This window comes from Chelonia mydas, chromosome 8 (genome assembly GCF_015237465.2).
Source record: "Chelonia mydas isolate rCheMyd1 chromosome 8, rCheMyd1.pri.v2, whole genome shotgun sequence".
NCBI lineage: Eukaryota > Metazoa > Chordata > Testudines > Cheloniidae > Chelonia > Chelonia mydas.
In genome coordinates this window covers 3,258,618-3,277,103 of record NC_057854.1, presented here as the reverse complement: position 1 = coordinate 3,277,103, position 18,486 = coordinate 3,258,618, and the positions used below count along the sequence as shown (strand labels likewise).

Genomic DNA, 18,486 nt, shown 5'->3' with positions numbered 1-18,486 from the left:
GCCTGTAAGCGATGCTCTCTTGTCACCAGTCTGTGATATCTGGCAAACACCTGCCACCGTTCCACCCACCTGTCAGAGGACTAACAAAAAATGCTACACCCTGGCCAAGGGCTCCAAATACCACTTTTCTCTTCACACCCTCACCCTCCCAGTGGTTAATGCTGTCAACGTAAGGAACAGAGAGGACCAGTCGAGTTCCACCCCAATGACAGGGACCCTAACCGCCTAGATCTGCTCGGCCGCAAGAGTACGCCAAATTTTCACAATGTATTGAACATCTGCCACAGGATCAGAAGGACCAATTTCAAGCCCTCATCTCTGAAGGACAGACCATTGCCAAAGTGTCCTAGCAAGTTTGTCCGGTCGTCGGCGGGTGGGATCGAACCTGGGACCTCAGTGCATGACCCTCTACCACATGAGCTAAAAACCAGCTGATTGTTAGCTCAGACTGTAGAGCAGACTCAATCTCTCTCTCTCACTCTCAGTGGTCTTGGTGCCAGTAGATGGGACAGAACACCACACCAAGGAGGTGTGTGAGTTCCACAAGCATCTCTCGGTGCAGCTGACAAAGCAGCTTGCTCTCTGGCTGCTGCCCTAGTCATGCTGTGAGCTTCCTGGCTGCAGTGCTCCAGTCTCCCCCCTGAGAAGTGCAGAATACTGTAGAAGACCTCCCCTTTGAAGGGTCCCAGCTCTTCAGTGATGCAACTGACAAGTCCCTACACGCTCTCAAGGACTCCTGGGTGACCTGTGATCCCAGGATACTTCCATCTCTGCGACCAAAAGAAAATACATTGCTGATGGCCCAACAGTCTCACCTGGTTTAGTTTTTTGTCTTCCAGAAACCAACTGACCCACATAAAAAGAGGCCCAGGTATCACAAGAAGGGGCCATCTGCTACTACCGTCCAGCAGATGACCTAGGCCGCTTTGACCCTTTGGTCAAGGGCCACGAACCTCCCCCACTCTGTGGATCCTATGCTGCACCATCCTGTTCCCTACCCACCCTATAGGGAGTGTCTCTCCCATTTCACACCTTCCTGGAAGCTCATCACATTGGATAGATGGATGCTGGAACTAAATTCATCAGGCTACAACGTCCCTTTCAACTCCTCCTCCCCTTTCTTGTCCTTTTTCAGGGATCCTTTTCACAAGCAGTGCTTGAGGCAGGACGTGCAATCACTCCTGCTACTACGGGCTTCTGCTCAAGGAGAGGACTTAGGATTCCCTGGGAGATGCCTTCCTCACTCATCGGCTTCGAGTGCTGTTATATCCCTGTCCTCCAACACCTTTGCTCCTCAGAGTCTTGAACAAGCTGAAAGAAGAGAAATCAGTGGTTATCCTTACAGCCCCCACATGGCTACAAGACAGGTCTGGTTCCTCTGGCTCTGATGTCACCTCTTCTCCTCCCCCTGGTGACAGACCTGCTGGCCCCGACGTCAGGCTTTGTGACCCATTCCAATCTCGCCTTGTTACGCCTCCATGCACGGCTCCTCAACGGCTCTCGAGCCTGGAGCAGGATTGTCCTCTAGAGCTGCAGGCGGAACTGTGGGACAGTCAGAAGCCCACCATGACAAAAGCCGTCTTGTAAAAGTGGAAGTGTTTCCAGCTTTAGTGTGCACAGCCCATCCGAGACTGACCTCCCTGTCGGGCTTGACTACCTGTTACATATAAAAACCCAAGGCTTCTCATTCAGCTCTGTTAAAGTCACCCATTGGAGCCTGTCGCCAGCCAGTTGAAGGGGTTTCCGTTTGTGCTCCTCCTACCACCACAAGATTCCTGAAGGAATCGACCAACGTCTTCCCTCACATCAGGCAGCTCACTCCACCTTAGGAGGTTAATTAATTCTCCATGCCTTGAGAAGCCCCCACCTGCCTTTGAACTCTTGGGGCGTTGTTCCCTTCTCCACCTATCCTTCAAAACCACATACTTCATGGCCTTGTCTCCAGATCAGACGCAGCCTTTGGTAAGGCCACTCTCCGAACTGTTCTGAACTTGTCTTCTCAGCACCCTCCTCCATAATAGGTGTACTCCTTGGTAGATACCAAATGTGGAGTGCCCATAAGGACAATAACTCAAAGAAGGAGAGGTTACTTACCTTGTACTGTAACTGGAGTTCTTTCAGAGGTTTTATCCCTACGGGTGCTCCACTGCCCACCTTCCTGTCCCCTCTGCCTCGGAGTTCTTGCCTTTGAACTTGTTGAGAAGGAAGTGGTGTGGTGGCGAATCCACCCCTCCCTATATAACCTCGGTCCAGATCCTGAGGATGTGTAGGCCACAGGTGCAGACCCATGGACACTGCTGAAGAAAAATCTCCGCTGAAAGACGCACAGGTGCAAGTGGAACTCCCACAGGGACAAAACATCTCCGAGAACTCCAGCTACTGGGTAAGTAACCTCTCCATTTTCCTTGCTGCCATCTCCCATTGCAAACTCATATACAATTTGTTGTCGGCCATCACTCTTTCAGTATTACTATTTCCAGGTTTCTCTCTCTTGTATGTCTGTGTTTTGGATTAATTTCCCCCAAGTGTGCTGGCATGTGTTTTTTCTAAGTGGCATCTCATTTTGTTATTCTTTTCTAGCCCTTTTTGTATGACTTCTCTAGTCTGCCGGGGTGCACCACACCTTTGGTCTGATATTATTGGCTGTAAATGTCTATCCAAATGAACTAAATCCAAACGAACATACTATGTAAGGTTCAGTAACAGCCCCTAGGATTCATATATGTATGTACACACACACCTTGCAGCAATTAAGCCAACAAGTTCTTCCTATCAAGAGACTGTCTTGAGATCCTTAGAAAATAAATGATAGGAAGTCATCAAGTTAGAATAAAACGGAAATAATTTCCTTCATGTGCTTCTAGACTCGGAGTCAGTGAGCGCTCTATATAGCCTTCTGGGCTTGTACAGACAGGAAGTTATTTAATGGAGCTATACAAACCTTTCTGGTTTAGGTTTAAAGGGCTTTGGGCAGGTACTTTTTTCCAGTTTCACTTCACAGGGGTTCAGACCTCTTACTTTACTACTGGGCTGGATTTGAATGCTCGCCCTAGAGGTGAATGGGTCCATGTGCTCTCACCAACCCCCTGAGCCATATACTCAGTCCCTTAAGGAATTTTTTAACTTATTTTATTTTTCTTCCTCCTGCCTCAGTCCCAGGAAGAAGTTTGTGATTTGCTGCATGCTGCTCCCTTCCAAAATATTTTGCCCAGGGTCTACATCAAAGGTAAGAAGTCAAGAGGGAAGCAGAGATCAGTGCTTATTCCCATACCTAGAATCCCCCCCTTAATGTTGCAGATTTGTTTCTTACGCTGCGTTCTGCCCTTTCATAGACAATGATGAGTCGAAAGTCAGGTGGAGGACAAGTGCCAGCCAGGATGTTTATAGTCTAGTTACCCAGGTTGAAGCACTCGTTAGCCATTTCATTTCTTTCCACTTTAGAAGCCATTTAGCAATGTGCAAGCGGGCCTGGAGAATGACAGCATGAAATGCACCACAGCTGATTGATAATAGTCAGATTTGTGCTTTCAAAACAGGGCCCTTTTACAAACTCGCAATGAAGCTGCTAGTGCGGAGACTGTAATCACACCCCCTTCCGCAGCACATCACGCGATTCCCTTTCCCGCTGGTGTTCTGACCCCCTGAGGGATGGTCAGAGTCAGAGCAGACGATGGTGGGGAGGCAGCTCCGGGCGACTCTGCAGAAATGCCGGCTTGTCACTGCCTAGTCTTATGTCACTGTTTGCTGCTCGCTTGACAGAAGGAGAACGCTTGGAGGTACGCATGAAGCGTCTCGAAGCCAAATATGCCCCACTTCACCTGGTTCCCTTAATAGAGAGGCTGGGAACTCCTCAGGTAAGGATTCCTTTGCAACTCCCGGGAAATGGCTACTGAAAATTCCCAGCAGTCCCCCGATTGCCCATTCGGCCTTAGGAAAGTGCTCCAATTTTTATTCCAAAAAGCTGCACAGCTCCTCCCTTGCCCTGAGAAGAGAGTTATCTCTGGGCAGGTGCTTTATTGAATTACCCACACTTATTCTCGGGGAAAGTGTCGCTTACATCTGAGTTATTTTTAGTCTGGACTGCCATTTTTCTGCTGATCAGACAAATTTAACCCCTTGCCTCTAGCAGCTGATGAGGCCTGTCAGGGAGATTTAGGAGCTGGTGTAAAGACGGTGTGTTAGTGCTTCCTTTCAGGAAGGCAGGGTGCTAACCATTCTGCAATGGGGTGGTGGGGTGAATGCTCAGAAGCCAGCTCTGAACATTAACAACTTTGAAAATTGCCATCTACTGCCATAGGTATTTTCACAGGAGGGAATTTTGTGGGGGGACGTGTGGGGGTTATTACTGACCTGGGAGATTACCGTCAAGTCTTTAAGCCCCCAGTTCAGGAAAGTATTTACACACACACTTAAGTCCATCCATATTCAGGAAATCATGTCAGCGCTTGTTTAACTTTAAACATGTGCGTGGGGCTTAAGCGTGTGCTTGAAGTTAAGCATGCGTTTAAATGCTTTCCTGCATAGGGATGCTTCCTTGAATCAGGGCCTTAATGGAAAGATCTATCTTTTATGCTGAAGTTATGATCCCATTTTTAAATCTCTCACCAAAATAAACAAACATAATGGTTGAAATCCTGGCTCCACTGAAGTCAATGGCTGAACCCCCAGTGATTTCCGGTGGGGCCAGGATTTCACCCAGTGTCACTACCAAAATGCTGCTCTCTTTTAGTTAATAGAAGAAGATGTATTTGAGACACTGAATTAGATTAACTTCCTCACACAGTAATTTTCTGTAGCTGGAATGAACATCCAGCAATAAAAAGTGACAGATCTTTGACAGGATCCAGGCAATTAACTTTCCTATTTTCCAGTGGATCATATTTATAATTCAAGGTCATGTGGAACTTTGCATCTCTGGGAATAGTGTGAAGCAAAAAAACAGAAAGTGTAGCCGAGGGTTCTGTTCTGATTTGTTGGCACTTCTCATCTCCCATATAGTTCCCTTTGTAAAGGGGCATTGTTGAGATATAAATCACCACTGTGCTTTTATGTGTGTGTGTCTATCCTTCCTTGCAAAATCATCCTCAAATTCTACTGTATACAGTCCACTTGCTGCTTCTCCTCGCCATATTTATAATGATCAAACAAAAGGTATTTCATTTTTCCCACTAAAAATTGACTCACTCTAGTGTGCTCCCAAGTTCTTCACGTACATACTTTTGGGAACCAAAGTTATGAGAACTCAGAAACTCAGATGTAAATAAACACAACTGTATTTGTTGATAGTGCCCCACTGCTACTAGTTTGCTCCTGGAAATGCAGTTTTGGACACAAATATCAATGTTTTTGTGCACAGAAGATATAGGCACCTAAAAACGGGTGTCTGGAAACTTACGTGCACATTTCAGCTGTTCGGGTTTGGATGCCATTAATGAAAATTTGGTCCTGTGCAGTTTACATAATAAATGCTGTGGTTAAGGGCCTCGTCCACTGCCGACTGAGAGTCTTTCTATGGCTTTGGTCCAAGCTGTAGAGGGTTTGTGCATTAAAAGGGGGCTAAATGTAGGTTGTGTTTATACAATGACAAGCAAACAGGCAGTGAGCAGGACATAAATCATCATTTGCATGTGACTTCAGTGCAGAATCAAAGGTGCCAGAATGGCTCATTGAGTAAACTCCCCAACAAGAATGAGAAAATGTACATTTAGGAGAGTGAGCCAAACTGTCCCCTCCCACGCCCCCCACAGTCAGTGAGAGATTCGGCACTCCTGCAAAGCCCACCCACTTGCAAAGCCCACCCTTAGTTGCCGCAGCTCATGAGTTGTATGCTGCCCTCACCCTCCCACCGTAAAGCTATTCACGAGAGTTCAGTATCTCGTACACAACACAGGCGTGTTTCTGACAACTGGGACAGGATGACGGGACTTCATACTCTAGGTCTGGCTTTGATATATGAGTATTGCCCTCCAGCTGCTGTCAGCCTGGTGGGCAGCCAGACGGCTGTAGTAGCCAGATGACAGTAGTAGCTTTATATCAAGGCCTTCTGATGATCAGCCATAGGACCAAAGTCTGCCCTTGATTGCATGCTTGTGGATCCTGCTTCGTCCCTGGTAGCCCCGTGTGTGCATCTGAGGGCAGAATTGGTCCCTTTACAGTTTCTTCAAAAATCATATATTAAGATTATTGGACTAGTTCATTCCAGACAATCTGACCACACTGAAACTGGTGTGCATGGCATATGGATCCCACAAACAATAATCCTGTTAATCAATAATACAGTCCCTCAGCTTGCTGAGCAGACTCTAGAGTCATGTTGGTTTCTGTGCCCACCAGCCCATGTGCATGCAGATTTAGTGGGCACGTTGGTGTGGGCCCATTAAATATATTTGCCTTGAAATTGTAGCCGAGCTGCTGTGCTACGAGCATGCTGCAGTTGTGAGTTTAACACTGCTCTGCAGGACAGCAGGAATCAGTCTACCCACCTATCTACTAGGGCATATCTGCCACCTCTACCAGCTTGAGGTCTGAGCACCGGGGAAGTGAAGCAGTTATGTGAAACCCACATGCCGAAGTTTAACAGATTTAGAGCTGGTGCTGCTGCCTTGCAGAATCTGTACTCTCCCTTGACTTTCTCTGTATATTTGCTCTTCGTTAAATATTAACGGCCTTGTGCGTTTATGCTACCGGGCTGTCCTTGTAACTGCAGCAGACAGTAATTGTAGAACTTCCAGTTTCAATATTTACCAATCAAAAAGGCTTCAGGCTACTGCCTGCATAAACCACTTCTAATGAAATGGGGCGTCAGAGCACGGCCAGGGCTTTTTAAACGTCTGGTGGAGAGGAGTTTCAGGAGTTCCTGGATTTCGATTAGTGGGGACCTGGGGTTTAGGGCAGCAAAAAGGACAGAGTGGATGGCTGGATCCACTGCCACTAGATTTGTCTCTGTAGGTGGCTAAAATGTTACTTATTAGGGCAATCAGCTGAGCGGAATGAGCTCCAGATGTTTCCAAAACCAGATCCCCACAAGTCGACATTAATTTGGATGCACTGTCTTTTAAGTAATTTGAGCAAACATTCACATTCTCACTGTTTACCTGGGCCACACATCTGCCCCTTCCATCTGCGACCTGCATCCCTGGAACCCCAGTATTGATCCAGATCAGATAAAAATGTATTTGTTATAGAAGCTACTGGGAGAGTCAGAAATATAGCAGCTGCTTAAAGCCTGCATAAAGCCACAGGAAACCCCCTAGCACGGGCAGTAGGGCTAGAAAGTGCCATATCTGCTGTGCATGCATGTGCCATGTAACACCGGGAGTAAAGTGCTCTGTCCGTGGGAATAAAACACCTCGACAAACACTCAAACAGGGGTGATCTTCTGTGACCACAGCAGACCCAACACATTTTGACTCCCTGGCCAGGCACGCATGGTAACAAAGCTATGCTTCCATTTACCTTGTTACACTTGGCAAAGGTAATTGTAACCCAATGCACCATTTTCCTAACGGACTGCATGGGCCCTGGGAGGAAGCAGTGGGAGTCAACAAAGCAGGTGGAAATGGCACGAAACAGAACAATTACAAGAGCCAAAGGAAAGTTAACTAATGATACTTTTCAAACTAGCACAACTCGCTGCTGCTACAGACAATAATCAGAGCTGCTCTGCTAGGGCAAAGGACACAGTTGCTTTTATGCCCTAAATCACCTTTTTTTTCCCCTAGGGTTAGTGACAGTCACTGGGAGATGAAATGAGGCCAGATTCTGCTCTGTTACACAGTGTACATCTGGGTAACTCCATTGATGTTAGTGGAACTATTCCAGATTTACACGGGTGTATCTGAGAGTAGGTATTATTCAGTTCTCGGTGCGGCTATACATTTCACCCCCAAAAGTTCATGAAGTTGATTACCTCAAGTTTCAGAGTAACAGCCGTGTTAGTCTGTATTCGTAAAAAGAAAAGGAGTACTTGTGGCACCTTAGAGACTAACCAGTTTATTTGAGCATGAGCTTTCGTGAGCTACAGCTCACTTCATCGGATGCATAGCCTATGAAGTGAGCTGTAGCTCACGAAAGCTCATGCTCAAATAAACTGGTTAGTCTCTAAGGTGCCACAAGTACTCCTTTTCTTTTTACGATTACCTCAAGCTTCTTCTAAAATATACTGGGGGGAAAAAGTACTAAGTTTTTGGTGGCTTCAAATATTTTTCAGAGCTTTTTTTTTTAATCCTACCTAGAAAACGAGCCAAGAATGTTACATCATTCCTGCTTTTTAAAGAGATCATGGCAAGGCTGGGAGAATCAAAATGTACCTGACATCCTCTCTGTTCTTGCATCCTGTTTTCAAAGTCTGCATAAACCAGTTTTTCAAAGCTAAGCATGCACAGTTGCATACCAGTGTTTGCATATGTCTAACTGGGTGTGTGCCTATTAGGTATTTGCACACACATATTGGATCAGTTGCTCTGAACAATCCTATCATAGCAAACAAGTGTGTTCAGGGACTAGAATCACAAACTAGTGTGCTCAGCGCAGGTGTTACCAATCACCCTACCGTAACAGAGCAGGCTTCATGATCTACTATCCATGAGTGGTATGACAGAAACAATCCTGTGTATGCAGTCCAGCAGTCATGAGTAGTCCCACAGTAACATAGCAGTGTGCAGGCAGGATTGAGGCTAAATGCTTCTGGAAGAAAACAGACTTCAGCTTCTAACTTCCAAGGTATTCAGTTATTTCCAAAGGATAAAAATGTTTAGAGTTATGAAAAATATTTGAGGACTGTGTCCTTTATATTCTTCTGCCCTATCCTAAGTGGGATGGCTGTTCTCAGGAGGGGCGTACCATGGGAACATCTGTCAGAGGTAAGGTTGGGTCTTGCATGGAATATGATATCAAATGTGAAAGAACTGAGAGAGACAGGATGGAGATCAGTGCAGAATTCCAAAAGGGAGGTCATTACACATCCGCTTTTGTTTCTGTGGTTATCTTCCTTCTCAGCAAATAGCCATTGCTCGGGAGGGTGACTTGCTGACCAAGGAGCGGCTGTGCTGCGGGCTCTCCATGTTCGAGGTGATCCTGACACGCATTCGCAGCTATCTGCAGGACGCAATCTGGCGTGGGCCTCCCCCTACCAACGGGGTCATGCACGTGGATGAGTGTGTCGAGTTCCACCGGCTCTGGAGTGCCATGCAGTTCGTGTACTGCATCCCCGTGGGGACGAACGAGTTCACTGCAGAGTGAGTACGCACGCTGTTTGCCGGTGAGCGTGTGCCAGCTGGGCATGCCCAGGATTCTGAGGGATACCCAGGCTCTTAGTCAGAGAAGCGTGTTGTGATAATATGGAACCCTAGGTAACAACCAAGGTGGTGATTAGAGCATCATTTATAACACAGGGGCGCGGGGAATGGATGGCTCAGGGAACAGTAATGTAATACAGAGTCTTTTACCTCCACTACCAGTTCAAAGCCTGCTGCAGCTGGGCACGACTGTCTAATGGCAGCCCGTATGAAATAGTTTTGGCGCTGCCAGGGGTATCCCAGTCACAAAAGCCACCCCCCACAAAGAGAGGCCAGGAATACAATGGGCTGAGAGACAGAACAGGAATAATAACACCGCATTCTTGTATAGCAACTGTCAGTAGATCTCACAGCAGGTTAGGATCATTATCCCCGGTATAGATGAGGGCACAGAGGTGCCGATTTGCCCAAAGTCCCTCCACAGGCCAGAGACAGGAATAGAATCCCGAGTCCCAGTGCAGTGCTCTGGCCACTAGGCCGCATTGCCTACCCCTCAGGGCTGTAGTGGAACTGGGGAGATTGGGCCAGGCCTGTTCTGTGGCTGAGCAGAGGACTCCAGTCTCCAGGGCTGCTGATTTGGCACCATTCACAAGTAGTAACATTCTCAGAAAATGTAAAAGCCGGGATAGAGCATGAGGTGAGGACAGGCACTGAGATGAAAATGCAGGCAAATGAGGCCACCGTCAGCTACATCTCCCACAGCCTGAGGCAACAGAGAGAGAGAGGGAGCACTGGTTAAGATACCAGGGTTATCCCTAGTGTAAAGGAAGATTTCACAACAACTCTTCCACTTACACCAAGTGCATTGATATTTTTCCTTCATTTCTGCACAGCCACAATAAGGGTGGTGACGAAACAACCCCTTGTCAATGAAGTGATATTGTACTGCTTTAGCCTAGCTCAGCGGTTCTCAAACTGTGGGTCGGGACCTCAAAGTGGGTCGGGACCCCATTTCAGTGGGGTCGCCAGGGCTGGCTTAGACTTGCTGGGACTCGGAGCTGAAGCCTGAGCCATACCACCCAGGCCGAAGCCGAAGGGATTCAGCCCTGGGTGGCAGGTCTCAGGTTACAGGCCCCCTTGGCTGGGACTGAAGCCCTGGGGCTTTGGCTTTGACCCCTTCCACACCCAGGGCACGGGGGCTCAGGCTTTGGCTCCCCACCTGGGGCAGTTGGAATCAGGCAGACTCAGGCTTCGGTCCCCCCATCCTGGAGTCGTGTCGTAATTTTTGTTATCAGAAGGGGGTCACGGTGCAATGAAGTTTGAGAACCCCTGGACTAGCTGCAGCCTTCTGGTCTGTTTAGTTTTTTAGGGGAGGAAGGTTTGTTTTAACTTTTTCTCACAACTTGCATCCTGTTGTCCTTTATTTCTATTACTGGGGCCCCTAAGGAACCCAGCTAAGATCAAGGCCTCATGGTGCTGTACAAACACAGCGAAACAGACCTTGCCCATTGAGTTTTCAAGCTAAATAGGAAGATAAAAGATGGGAAGAGAAACTGAGGCACAGAGAGAGGAAGTGACTTGCTGGAGGTCACCGAGCAGCTCATTGTCAAAGCCGGGAATAGAAGCCAGGTCTTCTAAGTTCTGTCCGCTAGGCCATGCTGCCTGGTTGAGCTCTGAGAAGACAGGCTGGCTCCACTGGGGTTCTGCATGGCTGCTTTTTAGTTCATTGCCTGTCACACACATTTATGCTGTAGCTGTATGAAAGAGTCAAGACAGCAGGAATTCAGTGAGGAAGGTGACTCAGATCATGTGGGACAACCCTTCTCTAAGCGGCTTCCCTCACGTCTCTCTGGCCCTCTCCAGGCAGTGCTTTGGAGATGGTTTGAATTGGGCCGGCTGCTCCGTCATTGTTCTCCTCGGGCAGCAGCGACGCTTCGACCTCTTTGACTTCTGTTATCATCTGCTGAAGGTGCAGAGGCAGGATGGGAAGGATGAAATCATAAAGAACGTGGTAAGGCCGGGGACAGCCACCTCCCACCCCCTTTTGAAGGGTCAGTAACGCAAAACTACCCTCTCCCTGCTCTTGCACTGGATCGCGCTGTTATTCACAGATGGACCCCAAGGCGCTGAATCCCCAGCGGGGGACCCAGCGTGTCTAGTGTTGCCCTGTGTCTTTAAACAATGCCCAGATTGGGCTAGAGCCATCCACTGTGGGATTCCTACCTGGAGTTGCAGCAGAGAGGCCAAGACTTCAATGGGGCATGGGAACTGAACCCTTTTGCTCTTAGAGCAGGGACCTTCAGCTTGGCCATGGGGAGCTGCATACAAATAATAATTAATAATAATGCTCATTAGCCATACTGTAATTGCACTGGCTTTAGCAATAAGTAAGTTGGGGAGGAGGGGGAATGAGGTTAGACTTGGGTTCTTCTGACTACAGCATACTGGCCCTGTCACGCTTTGGCATGACTCATTGGCCTATAGAATGGAGGTGACTCGCTGTCCACTGTGGGGAAATGTAACAGGGGTTGTAACTGCCCCACTGAGGTTTCTTAGCAGTGGGCTAGTGGTACTGTTGATGCTTTCCAGCTGAGCAAGAGGGATTGCTTCATTTCTCTTTGCCTGTTCTTTCCCCCCTCCAGCCCCTGAAGAAGATGGCTGACCGCATCAGGAAGTATCAGATTCTGAACAACGAGATTTTCGCCATCCTGAACAAGTACATGAAGTCGGTGGAAACAGACAGCTCCACGGTTGAGCACGTGCGCTGCTTCCAGCCCCCCATCCACCAGTCCCTGGCTACCACTTGCTAAGCATGGATATTAAACCCCTTTGGGATTAGGGAGGAAGAGAGATTGGATCAGAACAAGAACTGGGAAGGGGAAACTTGACCATGTGGCTCTGGCAACAAGAGAGATTGGGTACACCCGACACACACACATCTTCCTTTCTGGCCCTGTTTGAGTGTATGTGCTGTAGCATCCCTCTGGTTGGCTTTATCTGTAGCTTTAAGACTGGGTGTGGGAGGGGGCAGGATGTGCTTTTCTTCCATGCGGTGGGTTGGTTTTTTTGGTTTTGTTTTTCTGTGATACGACCCGTCGAACCCAAAACTCTGAAGCCATATTAGAGTCCTAGGTGTCGGGTTCCAGGCACAAGCGGATTGTTTCAGAGCGCCAGAAGCCATCTCCCACTGCGGGTGCGGTGAGGCATGTGGAACTTCCCCTTGTGATGCATGACTGCGGCAGGAGAGTTTGAAGGCGCCCCTTGTTTGGTGAGGCAGAATAGCAGCGCTTCTCACTTGGCAGCCCACAGAGGAAGAAGTCGCCTGACCAGAGAAAGGAAACCAAGTTGATTCAGAGTTTGAGTCTAGCATCACTGTCCATCTGGGATTGGAGATTTCCCCACTCTTTTCACCACGTCTTCTTCCCTTCTAGACTCTCTCTCCGCTGCTTGGTAAGGGGGCTTTGTGATGCATGGGTTTCAGACTAGCCGTGAGTGACTGAATGGCTGTCCTCTGCATTTCAGAGAGCTGGGAGACAAGATACCATCCTGGTGATTTCCCACTACATGCCATATCCCCACTACTAATTCAGAAGAGGTGCCCCCTGAAGCTATATCTACCAGGGAGTAAACAGTGAAATCTCCTAATGAATGCTGTGTGCTACATTTACCTGAAAATTTCAGTCGCTATATTCCTGGGGTGGGAGGAGGAATCAGTGATCCTGGCAGCCCAGCTTACCTCCAGAATGTACATGTACTTTGGCTTTTAGCCAAGGATCAAACATCCACATTCGACAATGAGCTGGAAGCTACACTTTGTGTCCATTCTTGAGTGACAGTTTTCTTTGTTTCAAATGAGTTCCTCCACTACATATGCCTACAGGGCATGGAGAGTGCCAGTCGGGGTGAACGGAAACCCTATCACACAGAAACAGCAGGATCCTTTAGAGCAGAGGAAATGAAATAAGCATCAGAAAGGAAATGAATACAGTACTCGGAGGGTTCTACAAAGAAAATACAGGATTCTGTTTCCTTCTGATTCTTTAACATTGTCCAGGATCCTGTGAGATTAAAAGAACCTAGTTGAAACATCAAGGAACATTTCAAAACTCATTGTCTTCCCTTCTTCCCCACATCAGCTTCTTTGAAGTGAGATGAAGGGTCTTGTTTGATGTGGCAAAAGCTAAGGGGCCAGATCCGGATCTCATCTACACAGGGGTAAACCTGGAGTAACCCCTTGGACTTCAGTGAAGTCACTCCAGATTTACACAGATAGAGATGAGACCAGAACCTTCTCTCCGGAATTAAGAATTACTGGCCGGGCCACATGCACCTCTCCTAATCCACCCTGATCTCACCACTGAGAAAGTTTTAATTTCTTGATTTTATTTAGGTTAAATCAGATCTTTGCCATTATGTAACACAGCAATGTTGATGCACTGTATCTCAACATAACCCAGACACTCGGTTCAGCTTATTTAGGACAATGCACTGCTCTCACAAATGCTGGGAAGCCAGAGACAGCGAGCAGTTATTCTGTCTGAGGGAACAGAAAGCAGATCAGTTGAAGAGGTGTCCCGTCTGGAACATTCTGTCTGAGACCAGCAGCCATCTCAATATTGTTGGCTAGAGGTGAATTTCTGATGGGAGATGCCTTTGTTCTCCCGGAGACCTACCTCTGTTTCCCTGGCAACCAGTGAATATCCCCCTCAAGCGCTGCTGGGCATATTGGCCACCTTGAGGTTCCTGAGGCAGCTGTTTAAGCTACAAAAAGAAATCTCTGGTCCATTTTAATCTGAAACTAACATGAAGGCTGAGGGAAATCATCTCAGATCATTGACTCAAATCATCTCAAATCATCAGGCAGGAAAAGACTTGAGTCTGAGAGGGGGGATTTTTTTCCATCCCGTCTGGAGGAAGAACAGCATGTTCAAGGACACAGACATTGAAAGGTTCTGCTTTATATATGATAACTGCTCCTCTGCTAAGGTTGAAAGGCCTGGTTCCCTGCTCTGTTACATCAGCCTGATGTTACTACACTGAAGTCAGTGGACCTACATACGTGTAAAAAATCTGGGTTAGCAGAGTGGGGACATCAAGTATGTTATTTTTTTGTGTGTGAAATGAGATGACAGAAAAGATCCTAAATGGTATTTTTCTTGGGCTAAAGGGGTTCTCAAACTTCATTGCACCACGACCCCCTTCTGACAACAAAGTCACTGCATGACCCCGGGAATGGCACAGAGCCCAAGCCCCTCCACCTCAGGTGGGGGAGAGGGGACCGAAGCCCGAGGCCTTCCCCCCACCCCGCAGGGAAGAGGGGTCGCAGTCCAAGCCTGCAGGCCTCCTAGGTGCGCACGACTGCTGCAGGCCCCGCGTTTTGAGGGGCCCCACAGGCCAGTGCAATTGGCTCCCGCGGGCAGTCCCGGAAGTCACGAATTCATCACTTCCACCCTGGGCTTCGCCTCCCTAGGGGCCCGGAATTTCTGTCGGTGGGCCTGATTGTGGCACAAAACACTACAAGGTTAATATATAAGGGTGAAGTGTAGCACACGGCCTAGCTCCAGCAGCTAGACACAACTGGCTGTATGCGATTAAAGCCTGTCTGCCAGCACTTAGGCTGTGAATGAGTTGTGGTGTATTTCACCACGTATGAACATCAGCTTGTGAAATGTAATGTTCTTTTGCTGTTGTTTTAGGGGATTAATTCTTGAGGCCTATAAAGCACAGTTGGATGAGCTGAAATGGAATGCATGGACCAATATATGTGTCTGTTGTCCATGCATGGGGAATTTGCTTGAACAAAATGACCTCCCCACCCTTCTCAGGACCTGCTGGGGGAGAGGGAGGGGGGGAAGAATAAAAAATTATGAGCAGGAAACCAAAGCCGTATGATAAAACAGAGTATATTTCAGCTGTAGGGTTTATGGGGGTGTTTTACGCTGTCGCTCAAGTAGTGTGGGATGGCAGCAAGGGCTCAGTCATACAACCTTTATTCACGCAACTTGATTTCAATACCCTTTTCTACCAAAAGGATGCAAGTCAGTTGTGTAGATCTTAACTCCTGTTCTCAAATCCTCTTTGACTGCATATTTAGTAAAGGTTTCAAGATAGGGCCTTTGAATGAACTGGACAACCTTTTCTGTTTTGCTTGTTCTTTTTAATCTAATAATCTTTAGTCTTTAAGATGCAAATTATTAACAGTGAGGGTAACTAACCACTGGAACAGATTACCAAAGGATGTGGTAAATCCTCCAGCACTTGGGATATGTCTACACTGCAGAGTAAGCCCAGGGTTCGAACTTAGATTCAAGCCTAACCCTCCTACTGTCTACACACAAATTGTGCTAACCCAGGGCTTGGATCCTTGCTCTGGGTACCACCAAAAGTATCCTACAATCCCATGGGCTAACTTTCTATGTCTTCTGGACAGTCAGGTTTCTCCACTCTGCATCACAAACAAAAGGCTAGAGCAGCCACATTTTGGGGTGGGGGGGCACTAGCAAGTCTGGGACATGGATTGTTGGACTCAGGTCCAAATAATGCAGTGTAGATGCTGGCGCCCCAGATTGAGACCCAGGTTCAACAATTCCTACCCGGGGGTGGGAGGGGTGGTGGGGCAGGGGGGTTTACAAATGAATGTAGACTCTCAAGGCCTAATAAACACATGGTCTGCTCACTGAAGTTCTACTAACCCTGGGCTTACATTCCAGTGTAGATATGCCCTCAGAGTCTTTAAATCAAGACTGGATGTATGTGTTCCTTATATGCACACAGAAGTTGTTGGGTTTGATACAGCAATTAGTGGATAAAATGTTGTGGCCTGAGTTATGCAGGAGGTCCAACTAGATTATCATAATGATCCCTTCATGCCTTAAAAATCTATGAAATGCAGTGCACAGCCCCATTCCTTGATGATGATGTACTTGATTTTGAGCAGCCCAGTAGAAAGGGGAAATCAAACCAACTCAAACTCTACTTCAATGGCATTCTTTTCTCCAACACCACTTGTTAGGAGCGGTGAACACTCTTTCCTTTTTCTCCTATATTATTCCAATTCAGTTGGTTTATGTGTTTGTGAACCAGAGCAAAACTTTGTTCTTGAACGTTTAAAAAAAAATGTTTGCAAGAACACTTGTCCAATGTACCATATTTGTACGAAGAGCTACTTGGGGGTTTTTGTACAATGAATTTAAATTTATTTATGGTGAAGTATATTTCTGCTCGTGATTGAATATGGTGTTAATTCATGAATGCTGTGCAGCCGGAGATGATGTTTTGTATTTTTTGTTGTTGTTCCTGTGTTGGTCAACAGAAGCTTCCATCTCTATTAAAAATGCTTCTGTGACGATAAAGCACCTGGTACCTGGCAATATGTCCCCTAACACAGCAACCACCAATGTGTACAACAAATGTGGGATGCTTTTTGTAATTGGGAAAAATAAAAGTGGGGCTCATTGGAGAAATGGGCAAATCCTAAATTATGTCAAATTATGCCTACGAAAATGGCAGGCTGTTGAATGTCGCTGAAAATTTTGACTTTTTGTCGAAACCCAAACATTCTTCATGTTTCAGGCTCCTCCTTTTCCAACAATAAGAAAGGTGAAAAATTTCAAGGGAAAACAGACACTTTCTGCAAAATAATTTCATTGAGTTGCAAACCCAGTTCGCAGTCACACACACAAAGCTTTGATGGAAGAGCGGACAAGCCCGACTCAACACAGTTTTGAACTATGGTCCAGATTCTCTGCACTAACACAGCTTGCTGTGTCGAAAGGGGCTTCTGCACTCCACCAGGTTCTCGCTGTCACCTTCTCCCAGGGGTTAGTGCCACTTGGATGCACCCTTCATGCTTTGGTTCCCTCTAAGGGCACCGTAGAAGCTGCAATGCAGAGGAAACACACTTGCATCAGTGCATCCTATCTTTACTGGCCTAAAGTGGTCAGGACCTTGGTTTTAAATCTCAGGCACCTCTAGAAGCACAATGCCCACTTAACACCAGGTGGAGGGACTACTTCTGTAATGATCAGAGAGGAAAGAGTGCCAGATTTTGGATCATTCCCATTGTAGCCTGCATCACTTAGAAGTCTCTTCAAGCTCTCCTGTCACAGGACTGACCCTCCCTGGAACCGGTTACGCTGTACGAATGTAGCTCGAGTCAGTACAGCTGCAGAGACAAAGGTAATTTTTAGCACAGGACTGTGGGTGGGGGAAAGGAGGGAAAATCAATTTAACTGAATCAAATTCACAGAACCTAAAAAGATACTCCTGCCTTAAGAGCACACTCTGTCTGTGGCAGGGCCGCCTTAAAAAGACAGCTTCACAAGATTGCTTATGGGAAAGGCCTCTGAAAGTGAATAGGAACAAAACGTATAGGCGTCCATTGAAATAGAATGGGATCCTTTCTTTATGTTGTTTGCAGTGTTTGCGTGGGTTTGAAAACAATTGGATGAAATTCTACATCAGGGACAGAATTCCTTTTTTTCAGTTCTATAGAACTTTTGCATAAAGAATAGCTGGGGAATGAGTCTGGCTGACAGACAAAATCAGATTAAAGGAACTACGTAAATGCAAAACATATTATCTCATTACTGTTGTTTCATTATTTGGCTCAAAACTGCCCACATTTGCTCAAAACTAGTGTCCAACATTTCCACACACCCAGGGTGCCTTTCATGTTTGTAACAACCTCTCTTCCCCCTAACAAAACCCAACCATCTGAGTTTCACTTGATTTCAAGTTTTGGAGTAAGTGTTTTGCAGATAAGGGATCTGCAAACAAAATGACCTTTGGAACAGTGTATCACTCTGCCTCTGCACTCTGTCCTTATGGAATCCACTTGATCTGATGCCTGGAAGCCTCTAATGAATGTCCCTGTAGTTATCCTCACTAGTCTAGTGGAATCTCCATACCTGAGCTGCAAATTGCCAGGCATTAAGCCTGTCTCTGGATCAATAGCAGATAACAGTGAGTTTCCCCCTCCCTCAGCACTTGATGCCCATGCATATCAATTGCCACTTGTCTTCTCCTGTCATGGATACAAAGGAGAACAGGGAGGCCATAAACATCCCATGGCAGCAAGATGGGACATCTGACTTGCTTCTTCTTGAGGAAAACCCTCTCTTGGCCTTTTGCCTGCAGGAATTCACCTACAATTGCTTCTTGGGGGAAGTGCAAATCTCAGTGAGGGGTGCAAAAGAAAACTCCCCAGAAAATATAGCACATCTTAACACTGCAACCCCCTGGGAAAGCT

At 47.0% G+C, this 18,486-nt stretch overlaps 1 protein-coding gene across 2 annotated transcripts in view; it reads left to right on the top strand.

Annotated features, from left to right (window-relative positions):
• The window catches only part of CYFIP2 (cytoplasmic FMR1 interacting protein 2), a 75,071-nt gene extending 59,762 nt beyond the window's left edge, over positions 1-15,309 (top strand). For both annotated transcript variants that reach the window (XM_037906539.2, XM_037906538.2), the window contains exons 27-31: positions 3,154-3,226; positions 3,760-3,854; positions 8,998-9,236; positions 11,100-11,247; positions 11,879-15,309. In XM_037906539.2, the coding sequence (XP_037762467.1) occupies positions 3,154-3,226; positions 3,760-3,854; positions 8,998-9,236; positions 11,100-11,247; positions 11,879-12,046 (723 nt within the window). In that variant the 3' untranslated portion in view covers positions 12,047-15,309. The remainder of the gene's footprint in view (positions 1-3,153; positions 3,227-3,759; positions 3,855-8,997; positions 9,237-11,099; positions 11,248-11,878) is intronic.
• Positions 15,310-18,486: the final 3,177 nt, after the last annotated feature.